Source organism: Callorhinchus milii, unplaced genomic scaffold, assembly GCF_018977255.1.
Source record: "Callorhinchus milii isolate IMCB2004 unplaced genomic scaffold, IMCB_Cmil_1.0 Scaffold4, whole genome shotgun sequence".
NCBI classification, from domain to species: Eukaryota; Metazoa; Chordata; class Chondrichthyes; order Chimaeriformes; family Callorhinchidae; genus Callorhinchus; species Callorhinchus milii.
Genome location: NW_024704745.1, coordinates 14,199,417 through 14,213,878, shown reverse-complemented (window position 1 = coordinate 14,213,878; position 14,462 = coordinate 14,199,417). Strand labels below are relative to the sequence as shown.

General features: G+C 44.4%; 1 protein-coding gene across 1 annotated transcript; it reads right to left on the bottom strand.

Annotated features, from left to right (window-relative positions):
• Positions 1-769: 769 nt before the first annotated feature.
• LOC103187601 (diamine acetyltransferase 1) lies at positions 770-10,503 on the bottom strand. Its single transcript, XM_042334140.1, has 6 exons — positions 10,207-10,503; positions 6,490-6,541; positions 6,325-6,408; positions 2,885-2,986; positions 2,532-2,572; positions 770-1,932 (listed from the first exon to the last, which is right to left on the bottom strand). The coding sequence occupies exons 1-6, from the start codon at positions 10,270-10,272 to the stop codon at positions 1,762-1,764; spliced, it is 516 nt and encodes a 171-aa protein (XP_042190074.1). The 5' UTR covers positions 10,273-10,503; the 3' UTR covers positions 770-1,761.
• Between the last annotated feature and the right edge of the window lie 3,959 nt (positions 10,504-14,462).

Sequence of the window (14,462 nt, the reverse complement as noted above, 5' to 3'; positions counted from 1 at the left end):
CCAGTTTCGGAGAGTATTAGGCGCAGGCCTGCAAGAGTCAAGGCTTGGGGATCCCAGCGTGTGCATTGGAGTACTGCTGGAGTCTGACCAGCTAAAACAGCATACTTGCCATTGAAAGCAATGTCTGGCAAGTGTTCTTGCTGCTTAACCAGCTAGGACCACCCTACCCATTAAGGCTTTGGCTTGCAGGGTTAACATGAACTGAATGGGAAGAATCCCTGCCCCCAGTGACTCTTGTCTGCTTCTCCAAGTCCTACCTATAAGCCAGGCTGGCTCGTCGATCAGCAGCAGCACCCCAGAGCACTGTGGACTCACCTGGCTCAGGAACCAGACTACAGCGACAACCACAGAGGGTCCAACATTTCCAAGCACATCACCTTGGAACTACTTTAGTTCCATTTGCCTCCCCTCAAGGAGGATAGTCACTATATGCGGTTTTAGCTGGTTAAACTCCAGCAGTATCCAAATGCACTCTGGGGTCTCCAAGCCTTTGTTCTTGTACTACTCTTGTGGAATTAGGTACACTTAGGTGATGTGGCACAGAAACAAGCCACTCGGTTAGTTTGGCCGAATTCCCCTCACTCACTCTCACCCATGTGACGGAACTGAAATACGGGGGGTTTAAAGCTATCATCTCATGTCTTATAGGCAACAGGTCACTTGTACAATCAAAGCCATTACAACACTGCTGTTTCCCTGTTAAACAAACACAGATCAGTTCAGAACAGTATCAACGTAAAAGATTTACAAACAAGCTTTTGAAACACGGTTTTCCTTGGAGTTTGCTTTATTTAAAATATTCAAGTAGTTACAAAGTGGTGACATTTTTAATGTCATGTTGAAGAATGTACATCTTTGTTAGTCTAACAGGTTGTCAGTGTGGGAAAGGGCAAGTAATAACCCTGAGTGTCGGAAGAGAAAATGTATGATTTTGAGCACATAAACATCAAGACACTAATGTTAAATTGATTATAGAACACATTGTCAAGCTGTTTATTAACAATGAGCTTCTATTATAGCCTACAAACCAAAACAGAATCAATAATAAACAAAACATATAAAAGATGAACTGATCATCCTCATTACTGCAACTATTTTCATACTCCAAACTGAATTGCTGATTAATTTTTTGTACTTTTGGTGGTGGCCTGGGAAATTTTGTATTTTGCTTAAATATCCAATATGGATTGGAAGGTTATTTCCTCTAGTTACTCTAAGAGCAGACATTACATTATGACAATCAGTTGGGAGGGGAAAATGAAAGATGCAACCCTTTCTCTGGTGAATAAAAACTTTGTACTGTAACATGAAAGCTTAATTTATTTACAGAAGCCATTTCTACATATTGACACTATATCCATATGAAGCTATATACATATGTAGATTGTGCCTAACAGCAAACATTTTACTGTAACCAAAATTCCAATTAAACACAAAGTCCCTTTTAAACCAGAATTGAGGAGAATGAGGTTTTTCCAACACATCAAAATAGACTAAACAATTTTTTTGGAATAAAAATCACCAAGGAGAATGATTAAATCCCCTTTTGCAGGACATCATCCAAGACTGAAAGAGATCATTACAGTATAGTTATTTCAACATGCATTACAATTAACATTTAAAGTGATTATTCTACCACAGGTTAGTTTGCAATTCACACAATATATATATATATATATAAACAAAAATCAGACTCTAACAAAACAAACGTTTGGGAAAGCCAAAACGTTAGTGTGCACTTCAGACTGTGAGCATGTGCGCTCACTCTTCAGCTGCTATTTTAATCAAGTGTTCCTTCTGAATCTCAAAGAGACGCCATCCCTCTTGTTTGGACAAATCTGCAGCACCGTGCCTCTTGTAGAAGTTAATCGAACGTTCGTTCCAGTCTGCCACTACAAAGTGCATGCTGCTACAACGACTCTGCACAGCAGTCTGGAAACAAGGTAAACAATAAAAAGTTGACGATTTGCAAACTTCTTACTCAAGTCTCACTTAAAACCCACAAAATATAGTCAATTCACTTTACAGTATATTCTGTGAAGCGCTTTGAGACATCTCAAAGACGTGATAAGGCTCTATATCAAATGCAAGGAATATTATTTATTTATGTATTGATTGAGGGTAAAGTATCTATTCCTCCACATTTACCTGTCCAAAACTGCTTTGAACTTGTGCCTACTCCAGATATATTCCAATATACAAATACTTAATTTATCTGACAAAAGTGTCACTAAGATGGAGTATAAATCTCAGTCTCTCCTAGGAGTTCCAGAACAATGAGATGAAAACCTCTTTTTGTCACCAGACTCTGTATCTGACCTACGTTATACTTAACCTAGGTGCCTTGAATTACCATGCGCAGTGTAGATTTATTAAATTAGATTGTACAGTTATGACTGATATAGTATGCCTGCAATTTTGACTTCAACCAAGTCATTAAATGTTTATGTCCTAACTGATTACAGTAAAACTTGCATAAATTGTAAGTACTAACAATTAAGCTGTGATATAGAACTGACTCTTTTCTTTACCTGACTGATCTTTTTCAGGATTTCCGAGCCAATCCCATATCCTGTAAACAGAATGCCAGCATTTAGAAACTATGCAAAATGCAATGTGAAGAACAAAGAGCTATATTTACAAGTAACATTTCTCCTCATATTGGGAATTTAAACTTCTAGGGTAGGGTGTGATTTGATCAAATCAAAGGGATAATATCTCAAGATGTTCAATTTTTCCAGAGGGTGAGCTGATGAAACAATGTTGAGCATCCTTCAACTGTATTACGTCAGCTATATTTAACAATATATCAGAGACAAATGTGAACCTCAACAACGTTGCAAGCTTTAAGATGAAGCCTTATAGTAATGTACATAAAACATACCCCTGTATTCCTTCATTACATAGAAATCTTCAAGGTACATTAACTTTCCAATCCAAGGATCATATGTGTAGTAGTACATGGCAAATCCCACAATACTGTATCCTTAAAAAAGACAGGATGATATAATTAACAATTTAAAAATTTATGACCATTAAATGAATTTCTAAAACATGCATTAGACTTTTATTTAAGTTATTACACCACTTTGAAGCCATTTGCTCAGGTTCCTTGTGGAAATAGGCCAACCTCATCTTTCACCAGAGGAAACTCTGCTTTGCACAAATTACTCATTCTCATCAGCATTTTGTGAATGAAAACATTTGTACATTAGTTAATAGAATATGATCTAATATTCAACGTTGTTTAAAAACAAGCACAAAAGCAAAAACAAAATGCCTGCTGAATGGTAGAAGGGGAAAAAAAAGTCACCTATTCCATTAACTCCCCGAACATCAGTTAAGGCACCTTCTACTTCAGTTACTGCATTTCAACCTCAGAGTCAACCAATTTTATATTAAAAAAAACATGCTTAGACAGTGAACGGATAATTTATTTTTCACCACCTTTTCATGTATCTGCCATCACAAGGGCAACTAGCTCCAGGTTAGCCAAATGATCCTTGTGATGACACATTCACCCAGCTGAAGACTCGACAACACTATTTAACCATGGGTTATTCAAATAATAATAAAAACATGTCTAGCAAAAGACATGGCAGTTCAGAACTTCATAATTCTGTCAATTTATTGCCAAAAATTAGGATCAAGAGGTGCCCCTTTTTTTTAAAAAAAATCTAAATCACCTTAGAACAATAATCTACATTTATATAGTGTTTTTCACATCTGGAGGACATCTCAAAGCAGTTTACACAGCTGATCTTGTGTGGCTGTGTGTGTGGTGGTGGAAAAGGGAAAGAAAGGCAAGCAAGAATGGTCGAAAAGTACAGGTCTTAAGACGGGCTTTAAAATAGGGGGGAGGGACAGGATGAGGGACTATGGGATGGAATTTCAGAGAGTGGGAGCAGGATGGCTGAAAGCTCGCTCATGTTGGGGCAGGGGACGTGAAGCAAGACAGTGTTAGATGAATGGAGGGGAGTTTACAGTCAGAGCAGTAAGGTGGCAGTATCATATTTACTTAAGGGTATTAAATTTCGGTAAATGTAAGAATTCAACAAATACAATAACTTAATCGTAATTAAGTAATTGAATTACTTAATGAATTAATATCAGTTAATAAACTTTTTTTCAAGAGCACTGTTGGATACAGAGTACATGCAGAAGTTCTGATATACCATGCTTCTCCCTCCCCCTCCCTTTAGTTTTTAAAATTGCGAATAACACGTCCCTCTGGACCTTACCTCCGTTATCAAGATCATCTAATGTTTAATGGATCTTTCAGTTACCAGCCCGCCCACCCATGTACACGCCAAGGGCCATGTACATGGCGAAGCTAAAGACTGTAACCTGAAGATTGGGGATAAATTAGAAAAAATACAATTCAACATGATTACAAAAAAATTAAAAACAAGATCCAGATACAAAAAAGTAAATGCAACATCTAAGACGTTCAATTCAGAATTGAAGTATAGTCCACCACTACAAATCTGAACCTAATGGAATAGAACACTAAAGTGATCCTGCACTAGTCACCTACAGACTGGTTTGTACAATAGTCTCCAACTTGTGATTACTCAACCTAACAAAATGCAGGATATCGATTGTGGTGGCAAGTTAAATTAGAAATACTACAATACACATACATAGATTTCATCAGATTTATTTGTTAATTTTGGTCCAAGGATGATGCAGATTATAATCTGAAAAGAAACAACCATTCAAAATGTATTCAGAGGAAATGGTTGGAAACACTAAGTCTTTCACAGCTATTTCTCAAATTTTCACTCGCACTACATTTACACCAGTTGGCCAATTTCAAATGACGATACCTCAGTGCGTTCTTTAAAATACAATTTATTTTGAAACAAAACTTCTGGGGTAAAAGTGATTAAGCTGCAGGTAAACTGTGCTGTAATTAAGTTAAATTATAATGCACCAATGGGTTTGATAGCTAGAATTTGATGTACTGTACACCTTGCTACTACTAAGAATTAACACTAGAATCAATTTATACCAAGTTATATGGGTTATTACAGTAAAAAGGGTTCCTTTCATCCCTTCTAATACAACTTTTCAACAGTCTATTCCATCAATATGACTAACGCCAATTCCTGCCAAGCTTCACATCCATTACTCCCACATTCTTTCTTTCTAAAACTGCAACTTATTGCAATCACACAATTTCTGACCAGCAGTCTTTCCAAGTACCTTAAGAATGTTTACCTGACTCAGTTGTCTATGCATTTAAAAAAAACTTGCACCAGGGTTGCCTCTTCACAGGGTCTCTACCCCATGGACTGGATGAGGCTCCCAGTTCAGATTCTCTTTGGATTTGTGGAGGTGGATTATAGTAGGCTTCTGAATTAATTGAATTTCATAAACTGTTCCTTCATAATGACTGCCACTTTGAGCAAATACGACAAAGTTGTCTTTTCAAAAGGAACAAACAGCATTGGAATTGGAAAAAGAATACCCAAGTCCACTCAATAGAAACCAGTCAGGGTACAAATAACCATTTTGGAATTGTTATTAAAATATCAATTGAATCCATGGCCTCTCAAAATAGTTCATAAACCAACTTTATTACACTTCCAAAACAAACAAACAGTCTGGTACTTAACAACTATGTGGTCAGTCCACAGAGCACAAACCCACCAATGCTACAATCTGGAATTTTGTACACACCAGTTAGTCAGCAGGAGTGGTGAGGAGAGAGAGGAAAAAATGCCCTATAAGTCGGTGTTTCTCAAATGTGGCCACCCGTCTGATTTTATGCAGCCATAGCAGCCCCACCACCACCACGTGAGGTGTGCAACTGCTATTAGCCAGCTTTAGCATCAATATAGTGCTGGGCATGCAAGGCGATCATATAATCACTCTTAACCACTAAGCCGATTACAACTATACTGACATGTCTGATCCCTATTAATACTAATTTTTATGCACCTCTCAAATGATTTCCATTTATTGTGCGGTTCTTGTTACTGCCTGTGCAAGATTTTGTGCAAAAAAGTGTTTTCTCAAATGTGGCTTGTCTAATGTACAGAAATAAATGAAAACCATTTGAGATGTGTGTATGTCTATAATTTCCTTTATCATTGGCTGCACACTGATGCCACCAAACGAATGTTTGAGAACCACTGTCATAGGAGATGGAAAACAATTAGATTCCTTTTATGAACATATGCAATGGCAATGCTGTAAAGCTGTGCATAATATATACCTCTACTCAAAAGAGATAAGTGACTAAAAGTAATAAAAGGGAAAGTTAGGTGGACAAGCTTTCTTAAACTTGGGCCTTTTAAATGAAATAAAGTTTTATACCTTCCGCAGTCTGTTGTTCCTTTGGGACTTCTGCAATAAGGCAATGGTAGAAAGGATGTTCTCCAAATCCATCTTCAAGCAACTCTAAAAATGTACAATAGTCAGGTTCAGAAAAGAATCACTTTATTCACATAAACGCCAAAAATATTCACATAATTACTGTACCTTTTTCAGTCAACTTCACCTGATTTTCCATTTGCTCATACTTTGCAAGTTCCTAGAGTGTAAACAAAGAGGGTTATTCAGCACCCACAATTTGGTAATTTGATTCTTTGTTGTCCAAATAACTGAGGTGTTAAGTTACAGAATTGAAAAACATAGACTAATTTTAGCAAAGCAGAACTAATTAAAAAAAAGTTTCTGCAAACATGAAATTGTATATTAAACCAAGGTGGACATTAAAAACATGAAAGGTATATGGGAACGTAATAAACAATGAGGAGAATGGTAGCAGACAGCAGGAAGACATAGACAGACTGGTGAAATGGGCAGACACATGACAGATGAAATTTAAATTAATGCAGACAAGTGTGAGGTGAGAATCCATTTTAGAAGGAAGTAATTACTTCTAAACTCCTTCTGTTCACGACCCAAAAAGGCTTTGTTCTCTCTCAAGGTTACATTTCTAGTAGCATAGCTGACACTAACAGTCTGCAAATGTCTCCTTGAAATGAATAATTTCAAACATAATCCACTTAGTGCATGCAACAAGTCAACTGAGCTCAAAGCCAGTCAATGTATCTGCACCTACCCATCCTCCAAATTACGAGGCCTATTTAGGACTTCTGCACAAATGTAACTAAACTACAATCACACACTGAAAATCTCCTACAATCCAGTAACATTACAACAGGAATCATCCATTAGGTGGTACTGTCGTCTCGCCGCAGTTTCTACTGGCATCAGTATTGCTCACTAGCACCTCCCAGTCTATGTTTACATGCCCATAAAAGTCCTTCCAGGAATAACGTTGTCTGCCTCAGGGCTGTGACTGAATGCATGGAAACCATTTCATAACCATAGCTGTTGCAGCTGCTTTCGTCCCACCACAGGAAACTACACAAAGAGCAATTGGGTGAATGAATGACTGTAGTGAGCCCGTAGGTGCCAGTGTAACTGGCTTGCTCTCGAGCCGTCTGCTTACATTTGTAGATTTGCTGGCTGCTAGAAATACAATCTCGAAAGGGGAGTCTTTTTCCAATCGTGAGAATAAAAGGGATTAGAAGCCATTACTGCCAGACGTGACTTTTTTTTTTGAAAGACAAGAGTTGTTAACTTTTAGTACACAGGTCCAGGCCTGACCACCACAGCAACAACTTGCACGTATATAGCGCCATTCACGCGGGATAGCACCCGGAGTACTCGCCAGTATGAGTCGACGCACATTAATTACAGGCAGAGGGAGCCGCAGGCCGCCATCATATGCCGTCAACCAGAGACTAACTAATTAACCGGATGAAAGGGCTCCTCTCCACACACACACACACATCACAGGTCAGGCATTTGTTTATAAACACAGTGTTCACATCTTTATCTGATCACGGATCATGGGGGGGAGGGGGGGCAGGAGGGGAGGGTGACAAACCCAGGCTCCTGACGTCAACCTCCAGGAACAAACCGGATCAGACCAGAGCAACACCAACGAGAACCAGAGCAGACCAGACCCGGACTGGACCAGAATCACACTACAACAACAACAACAACAAGATTCCATTTATAGAGCGCCTTTCACGTCAGGAGGACGTCCCAAGGCGCTGCACAGTTGGGTCACTACGCATCATAATTCAAGGCAACTCCAGATCGGGGCCAGACCAGGACCACATCGGACTTAAATCAGATCGTTCAAACTCACTTCACACCAGACCAGGATTAGACCTGGTTCAAACAAATGCACACCATGTCACTCCGGACAACTCTAGACCGAGATCAGACTCTGACTGGACCACTCCAGACCAGTCCACATTATTCAGGACAGCTCCAGATGTGGACCAGATCACTCAAGGCCAGTCCAGACCAGAATTAGACCATTCCAGACCAAGTCAAACCTAAACCGGATCATTCAAGCCCACACTACACCAGGATTAGACCACACTACACCAGACCAGGATTAGACCAGGGTGGTGCATATAGCGAGACCCAGAGCAGGTGTGAGCTGGTGCAACAGCACCAAGACCAGACCTTACACCCTCACACACTCACCCCGTCTCACTCGCTCACACACACTCACCCCGTCTCACTCGCTCACACACACACTCACCCCGTCTCACTCGCTCACACACACACTCACCCCGTCTCACTCGCTCACACACCACTCACCCCGTCTCACTCGCTCACACACACACTCACCCCGTCTCACTCGCTCACACACACCACCCCGTCTCACTCGCTCACACACACACTCACCCCGTCTCACTCGCTCACACACACTCACCCCGTCTCACTCGCTCACACACACACTCACCCCGTCTCACTCGCTCACACACCACTCACCCCGTCTCACTCGCTCACACACACACTCACCCCGTCTCACTCGCTCACACACCACTCACCCCGTCTCACTCGCTCACACACACACTCACCCCGTCTCACTCGCTCACACACACACTCACCCCGTCTCACTCGCTCACACACACACTCACCCCGTCTCACTCGCTCACACACACACTCACCCCGTCTCACTCGCTCACACACACTCACCCCGTCTCACTCGCTCACACACACACTCACCCCGTCTCACTCGCTCACACACCACTCACCCCGTCTCACTCGCTCACACACACACTCACCCCGTCTCACTCGCTCACACACACACTCACCCCGTCTCACTCGCTCACACACACACTCACCCCGTCTCACTCGCTCACACACACTCACCCCGTCTCACTCGCTCACACACACTCACCCCGTCTCACTCGCTCACACACACACTCACCCCGTCTCACTCGCTCACACACACACTCACCCCGTCTCACTCGCTCACACACCACTCACCCCGTCTCACTCGCTCACACACCACTCACCCCGTCTCACTCGCTCACACACACTCACCCCGTCTCACTCGCTCACACACACTCACCCCGTCTCACTCGCTCACACACACTCACCCCGTCTCACTCGCTCACACACACTCACCCCGTCTCACTCGCTCACACACACTCACCCCGTCTCACTCGCTCACACACACTCACCCCGTCTCACTCGCTCACACACACTCACCCCGTCTCACTCGCTCACACACACTCACCCCGTCTCACTCGCTCACACACACTCACCCCGTCTCACTCGCTCACACACACTCACCCCGTCTCACTCTCTCACACACACTCACCCCGTCTCACTCTCTCACACACACTCACCCCGTCTCACTCGCTCACACACACTCACCCCGTCTCACTCGCTCACACACACTCACTCCGTCTCTCTCTCTCACACACACTCACTCCGTCTCTCTCTCTCACACCCACTCGCACACTCTCTCGCACACACACACTCAGTCTCTCTCACACACACTCAGTCTCTCTCACACACTCAGTCTCTCTCTCACACCCACTCTCGCACACACTCCGTCTCTCTCTCTCACACCCACTCACACTCACTCTCTCGCACACACTCTCTCTCGCACACACTCCGTCTCTCTCTCTCACACCCACTCTCACACTCTCTCGCGCACACTCCGTCTCTCTCACACACACTCCGTCTCTCTCACACACACTCCGTCTCACACTCACTCTCACTCTCTCGCACACACACACTCTCGCACACACTCCGTCTCTCTCACAGTCACTCCGTCTCTCTCACACTCACTCCGTCTCTCTCACACTCACTCAGTCTCTCTCACACCCACTCCGTCTCTCTCTCTCTCCCTCCCTCCCTGTCGCTGACCTTTATGAGGCGGAGGATGTCGGCGCAGTGCTGGGGAGCTGCGGGTCGTATAACAAAATCGGCCATTTTCGTCTTTTACTTCTTTTCCCTTTCCTGTGGAGGCCCCTGTACTTGTAGAACAAAAGTAAGGTTTTCTTCATTCGCGTCCCAGGCGTCAGCTCTGCGGTCAGTCGGGGATCCCCACCATGAGGTGCAACTGCCAACTCCTCGCCCCGACCCTGTGATGGCCGCTCCGTGTCCGTCTGTCCCTAATAAACCCTCTCCCTCCCCCTCCCCCCCTCCCCCCCCTCACTGACTGGTGACGCTACCCCTCCCCCCCCGCCCACGTGCCACCGGACTTCCCCCTGATTGGCTGCTGACTCATCACGTGCTCAGCCTGACTCACCGGCACAGCTGCAGCACAGCGGCGGCTGCACCACAACAACACCATCACAGCACTGCCATCACCACCACAGCCCATCACACACACCAGCACAGCCCATCACACACACACACACACCAGCACAGCCCATCACACACACCAGCACAGCCCATCACACACACACACACACACACCACACACACACACAGCAGCACAGCCCATCACACACACACACCAGCACAGCCCATCACACACACACACACCAGCACAGCCCATCACACACACACACACACCAGCACAGCCCATCACACACACACACACACACACAGCAGCACAGCCCATCACACACACACACACACACACACACCAGCACAGCCCATCCACACACACACCAGCACAGCCCATCACACACACACACCAGCACAGCCCATCACACACACACACACCAGCACAGCCCATCACACACACACACACCAGCACAGCCCATCACACACACACACACCACCGCCCCTCCACACACACACACCACCGCCCCTCCACACACACACACCACCGCCCCTCCACACACACACACCAGCACAGCCCATCACACACACACACACCAGCACAGCCCATCACACACACACACCAGCACAGCCCATCACACACACACACACACCAGCACAGCCCATCACACACACACACCAGCACAGCCCATCACACACACACCAGCACAGCCCATCACACACACACCAGCACAGCCCATCACACACACACACCAGCACAGCCCATCACACCCACACACACCAGCACAGCCCATCACACACACACACCAGCACAGCCCATCACACACCCACACACACCAGCACAGCCCATCACACACCAGCACAGCCCATCACACACACACACCAGCACAGCCCATCTCACACACACACACCAGCACAGCCCATCACACACACACACACCAGCACAGCCCATCTCACACACACACACCAGCACAGCCCATCACACACACACACACACCAGCACAGCCCATCTCACACACACACACCAGCACAGCCCATCTCACACACACACACCAGCACAGCCCATCACACACACACCAGCACAGCCCATCTCACACACACACACACACACAGCAGCACAGCCCATCACACACACACACACACACAGCAGCACAGCCCATCACACACCAGCACAGCCCATCACACACACACACCAGCACAGCCCATCTCACACACACACACCAGCACAGCCCATCACACACACACACACCAGCACAGCCCATCACACACACACACACACCAGCACAGCCCATCACACACACACACCAGCACAGCCCATCACACACACACCAGCACAGCCCATCACACACACACACACCAGCACAGCCCATCACAGCAGCTCCTATATCACACCACCACACTAACACTGCACACACACCAGCACATCCCACCGCAGCAGTTACTGTAACACAACAACATCACCACAACTACACTAGCACTACACTACCACTAACACACTAACAGAATAACATCACTAACACTACACTCACACTACACACACATTAACACAATAACACCACTAACACTCCACTCACACTACACACAATAACACCACTAACACTACACACAAACACTAACACCACACACTCACACAATAACACAACTAACACCACACTAACACTATACACACAATAACACTACACACACACTAACACCACACTAACACTACACACACAATAACACCACACACACTAACACAATAACACCACACACACTAACACTACATACACAATAACACCACACACACACACTAACACCACACTAACACTATACACACACTAACACGACACACACACTAACGCAATAACACCACACACACTAACACTACACACACACTAACACAATAACACTATACACACTAACACAATAACACCACACACACGAACACTACACACACTAACATAATAACACTACACTAACACACTAACTCTACACTAACATAATAACACCACACTAACACTACAGCAGTTACTGTACGCAATAACACCACACACACACTAACACACACACTACACTAACATAGTAACACCACACTAACACACACACACTAACGCCACACTATACTAACGCATACCATCACACTAACACCACAGCAGTTACTGTAACACAAAAACACCACATACACACACACACACACTAACACCACACTAACATAGTAACACCACGCTAACACTAACGCACTAACACACACACACTATCACCACAGCAGTTACTGTACACAATAACACCACACACACACTAACATAGTAACACCACACTACACTAACACACTAACACCACAGCAGTTACTGTAACACAATAACACTACGCACATACTAACATCACACTAACACACACACACTAACTTCACAGCAGTTACTGTACACAACACCACACACACACTAACACAGTAGTACCACACTAACACCACACTAACACACACACACACACTAACATCACAGCAGTTACTGTACACAATAACACTAACATAGTAACACCACACTAACGCACTAACACCACACTAACATAGTAACACCACACTAACACCACACTAACACACACACACTAACATCACAGCAGTTACTGTACACAATAACACTAACATAGTAACACCACACTAACGCACTAACACCACACTAACATAGTAACACCACACTAACACCACACTAACACACACACACTAAGACCACAGCAGTTACTGTACACAATTACACTAACACCACACTAACACCACACTAACATCACAGCAGTTACTGTACACAATAATACCATACTAACAGTACACTAACACCACAGCAGTTACTGTACATAATAACACTACAGTACAGTATAAACAGCATAAGTCCATCCAAGTGCCAGTTCAAGCACCGCCTGTAGTGCTGTCAGTCAAAGTGGCTCAATGGCTATGTCTATCTGGTGTCTTATTGCAGCAGGTGTATAACTTGGGGGAGGGAGGGAGAAGGTGGGCATGGTGGTGGGGGGTGAGGGCAGGCAGGCAGGCATTCTTCCCACTCAGCTCCTCATAACCCTGCAACCCTGACCCATAGGGGGTCCTAGCTGGACATGCAGCCTGGGAGGGTTGCAGGACAGCACTGTCAAACGACAGGCTGGTTAAACTCCAGCGGTAACCCCAACACACGCTGGGATCCCCAAGCCTGGGCTCTTAGCGTCAATCGCCTGATACAGTCCAGGATTAGTTAAACAGGATGGGTCCCACGGGGAAGTGGGGGGGTGGTGGTGTGGGAGAGGTCACATTGCATTACAGACAGAGGGAAATCTCCTCTATGGCTTTGCACATCTACGTGGTACTCTCAGTCTGGTCTGGATACTCGTAAGCATGGTGATGGGTTTCCGCAGACATCCACTCTGGGGTCAGGGTTTTCTTTAATATTGTCTTCTATTGGGCCCACAATATTGTGTTCTGGGTTTCTGATTCTTCCAATAGTGGGACCTAGGTTTTTGGGATGAGCTAGAGTTCCCACGGAACAAATGGTGTGAGCAGGCAGGCAATGCATTCTATGAAATCTCTCATCACTCTTTTGGTGTGTTGTAAACACATTATTTTTCTTTAGGTATTTATCCAATTCCCTTTAAAATCTATGATTTGCTGTGCTTCAACAGAGATTTATAATAAAGCATTCCATATTCTAGCATGTCTATGGTACATATAACTATAGTGCCATGCTTATTAATTGCCTCAGGTAACTTAATGTAAATTGGTGCTTCCCTGGAAATGGGTTTTGATATCAGCTGTAAAACAGTACTTTGGACTATGCTTTGACCTAATTGCCATTTCAACATATGTTGTACTGGGGTCAATGTCTGTATAACTTTCAGGGAAGTAAATGAAAGTGTTTACAACGACTAGTTTC

Excerpts from the sequence above, each read along its gene's own strand:
- LOC103187601 (XM_042334140.1), bottom strand. The coding sequence starts at position 10,272 with ATGGCCGATTTTGTTATACGACCCGCAGCTCCCCAGCACTGCGCCGAC. Across the intron at positions 6,542-10,206 it reads ACATCCTCCGCCTCATAAAG|GAACTTGCAAAGTATGAGCA; the intron begins GTCAGCGACAGG and ends TTTACACTCTAG. Across the intron at positions 1,933-2,531 it reads TCCTGAAAAAGATCAGTCAG|ACTGCTGTGCAGAGTCGTTG; the intron begins GTAAAGAAAAGA and ends CCTTGTTTCCAG.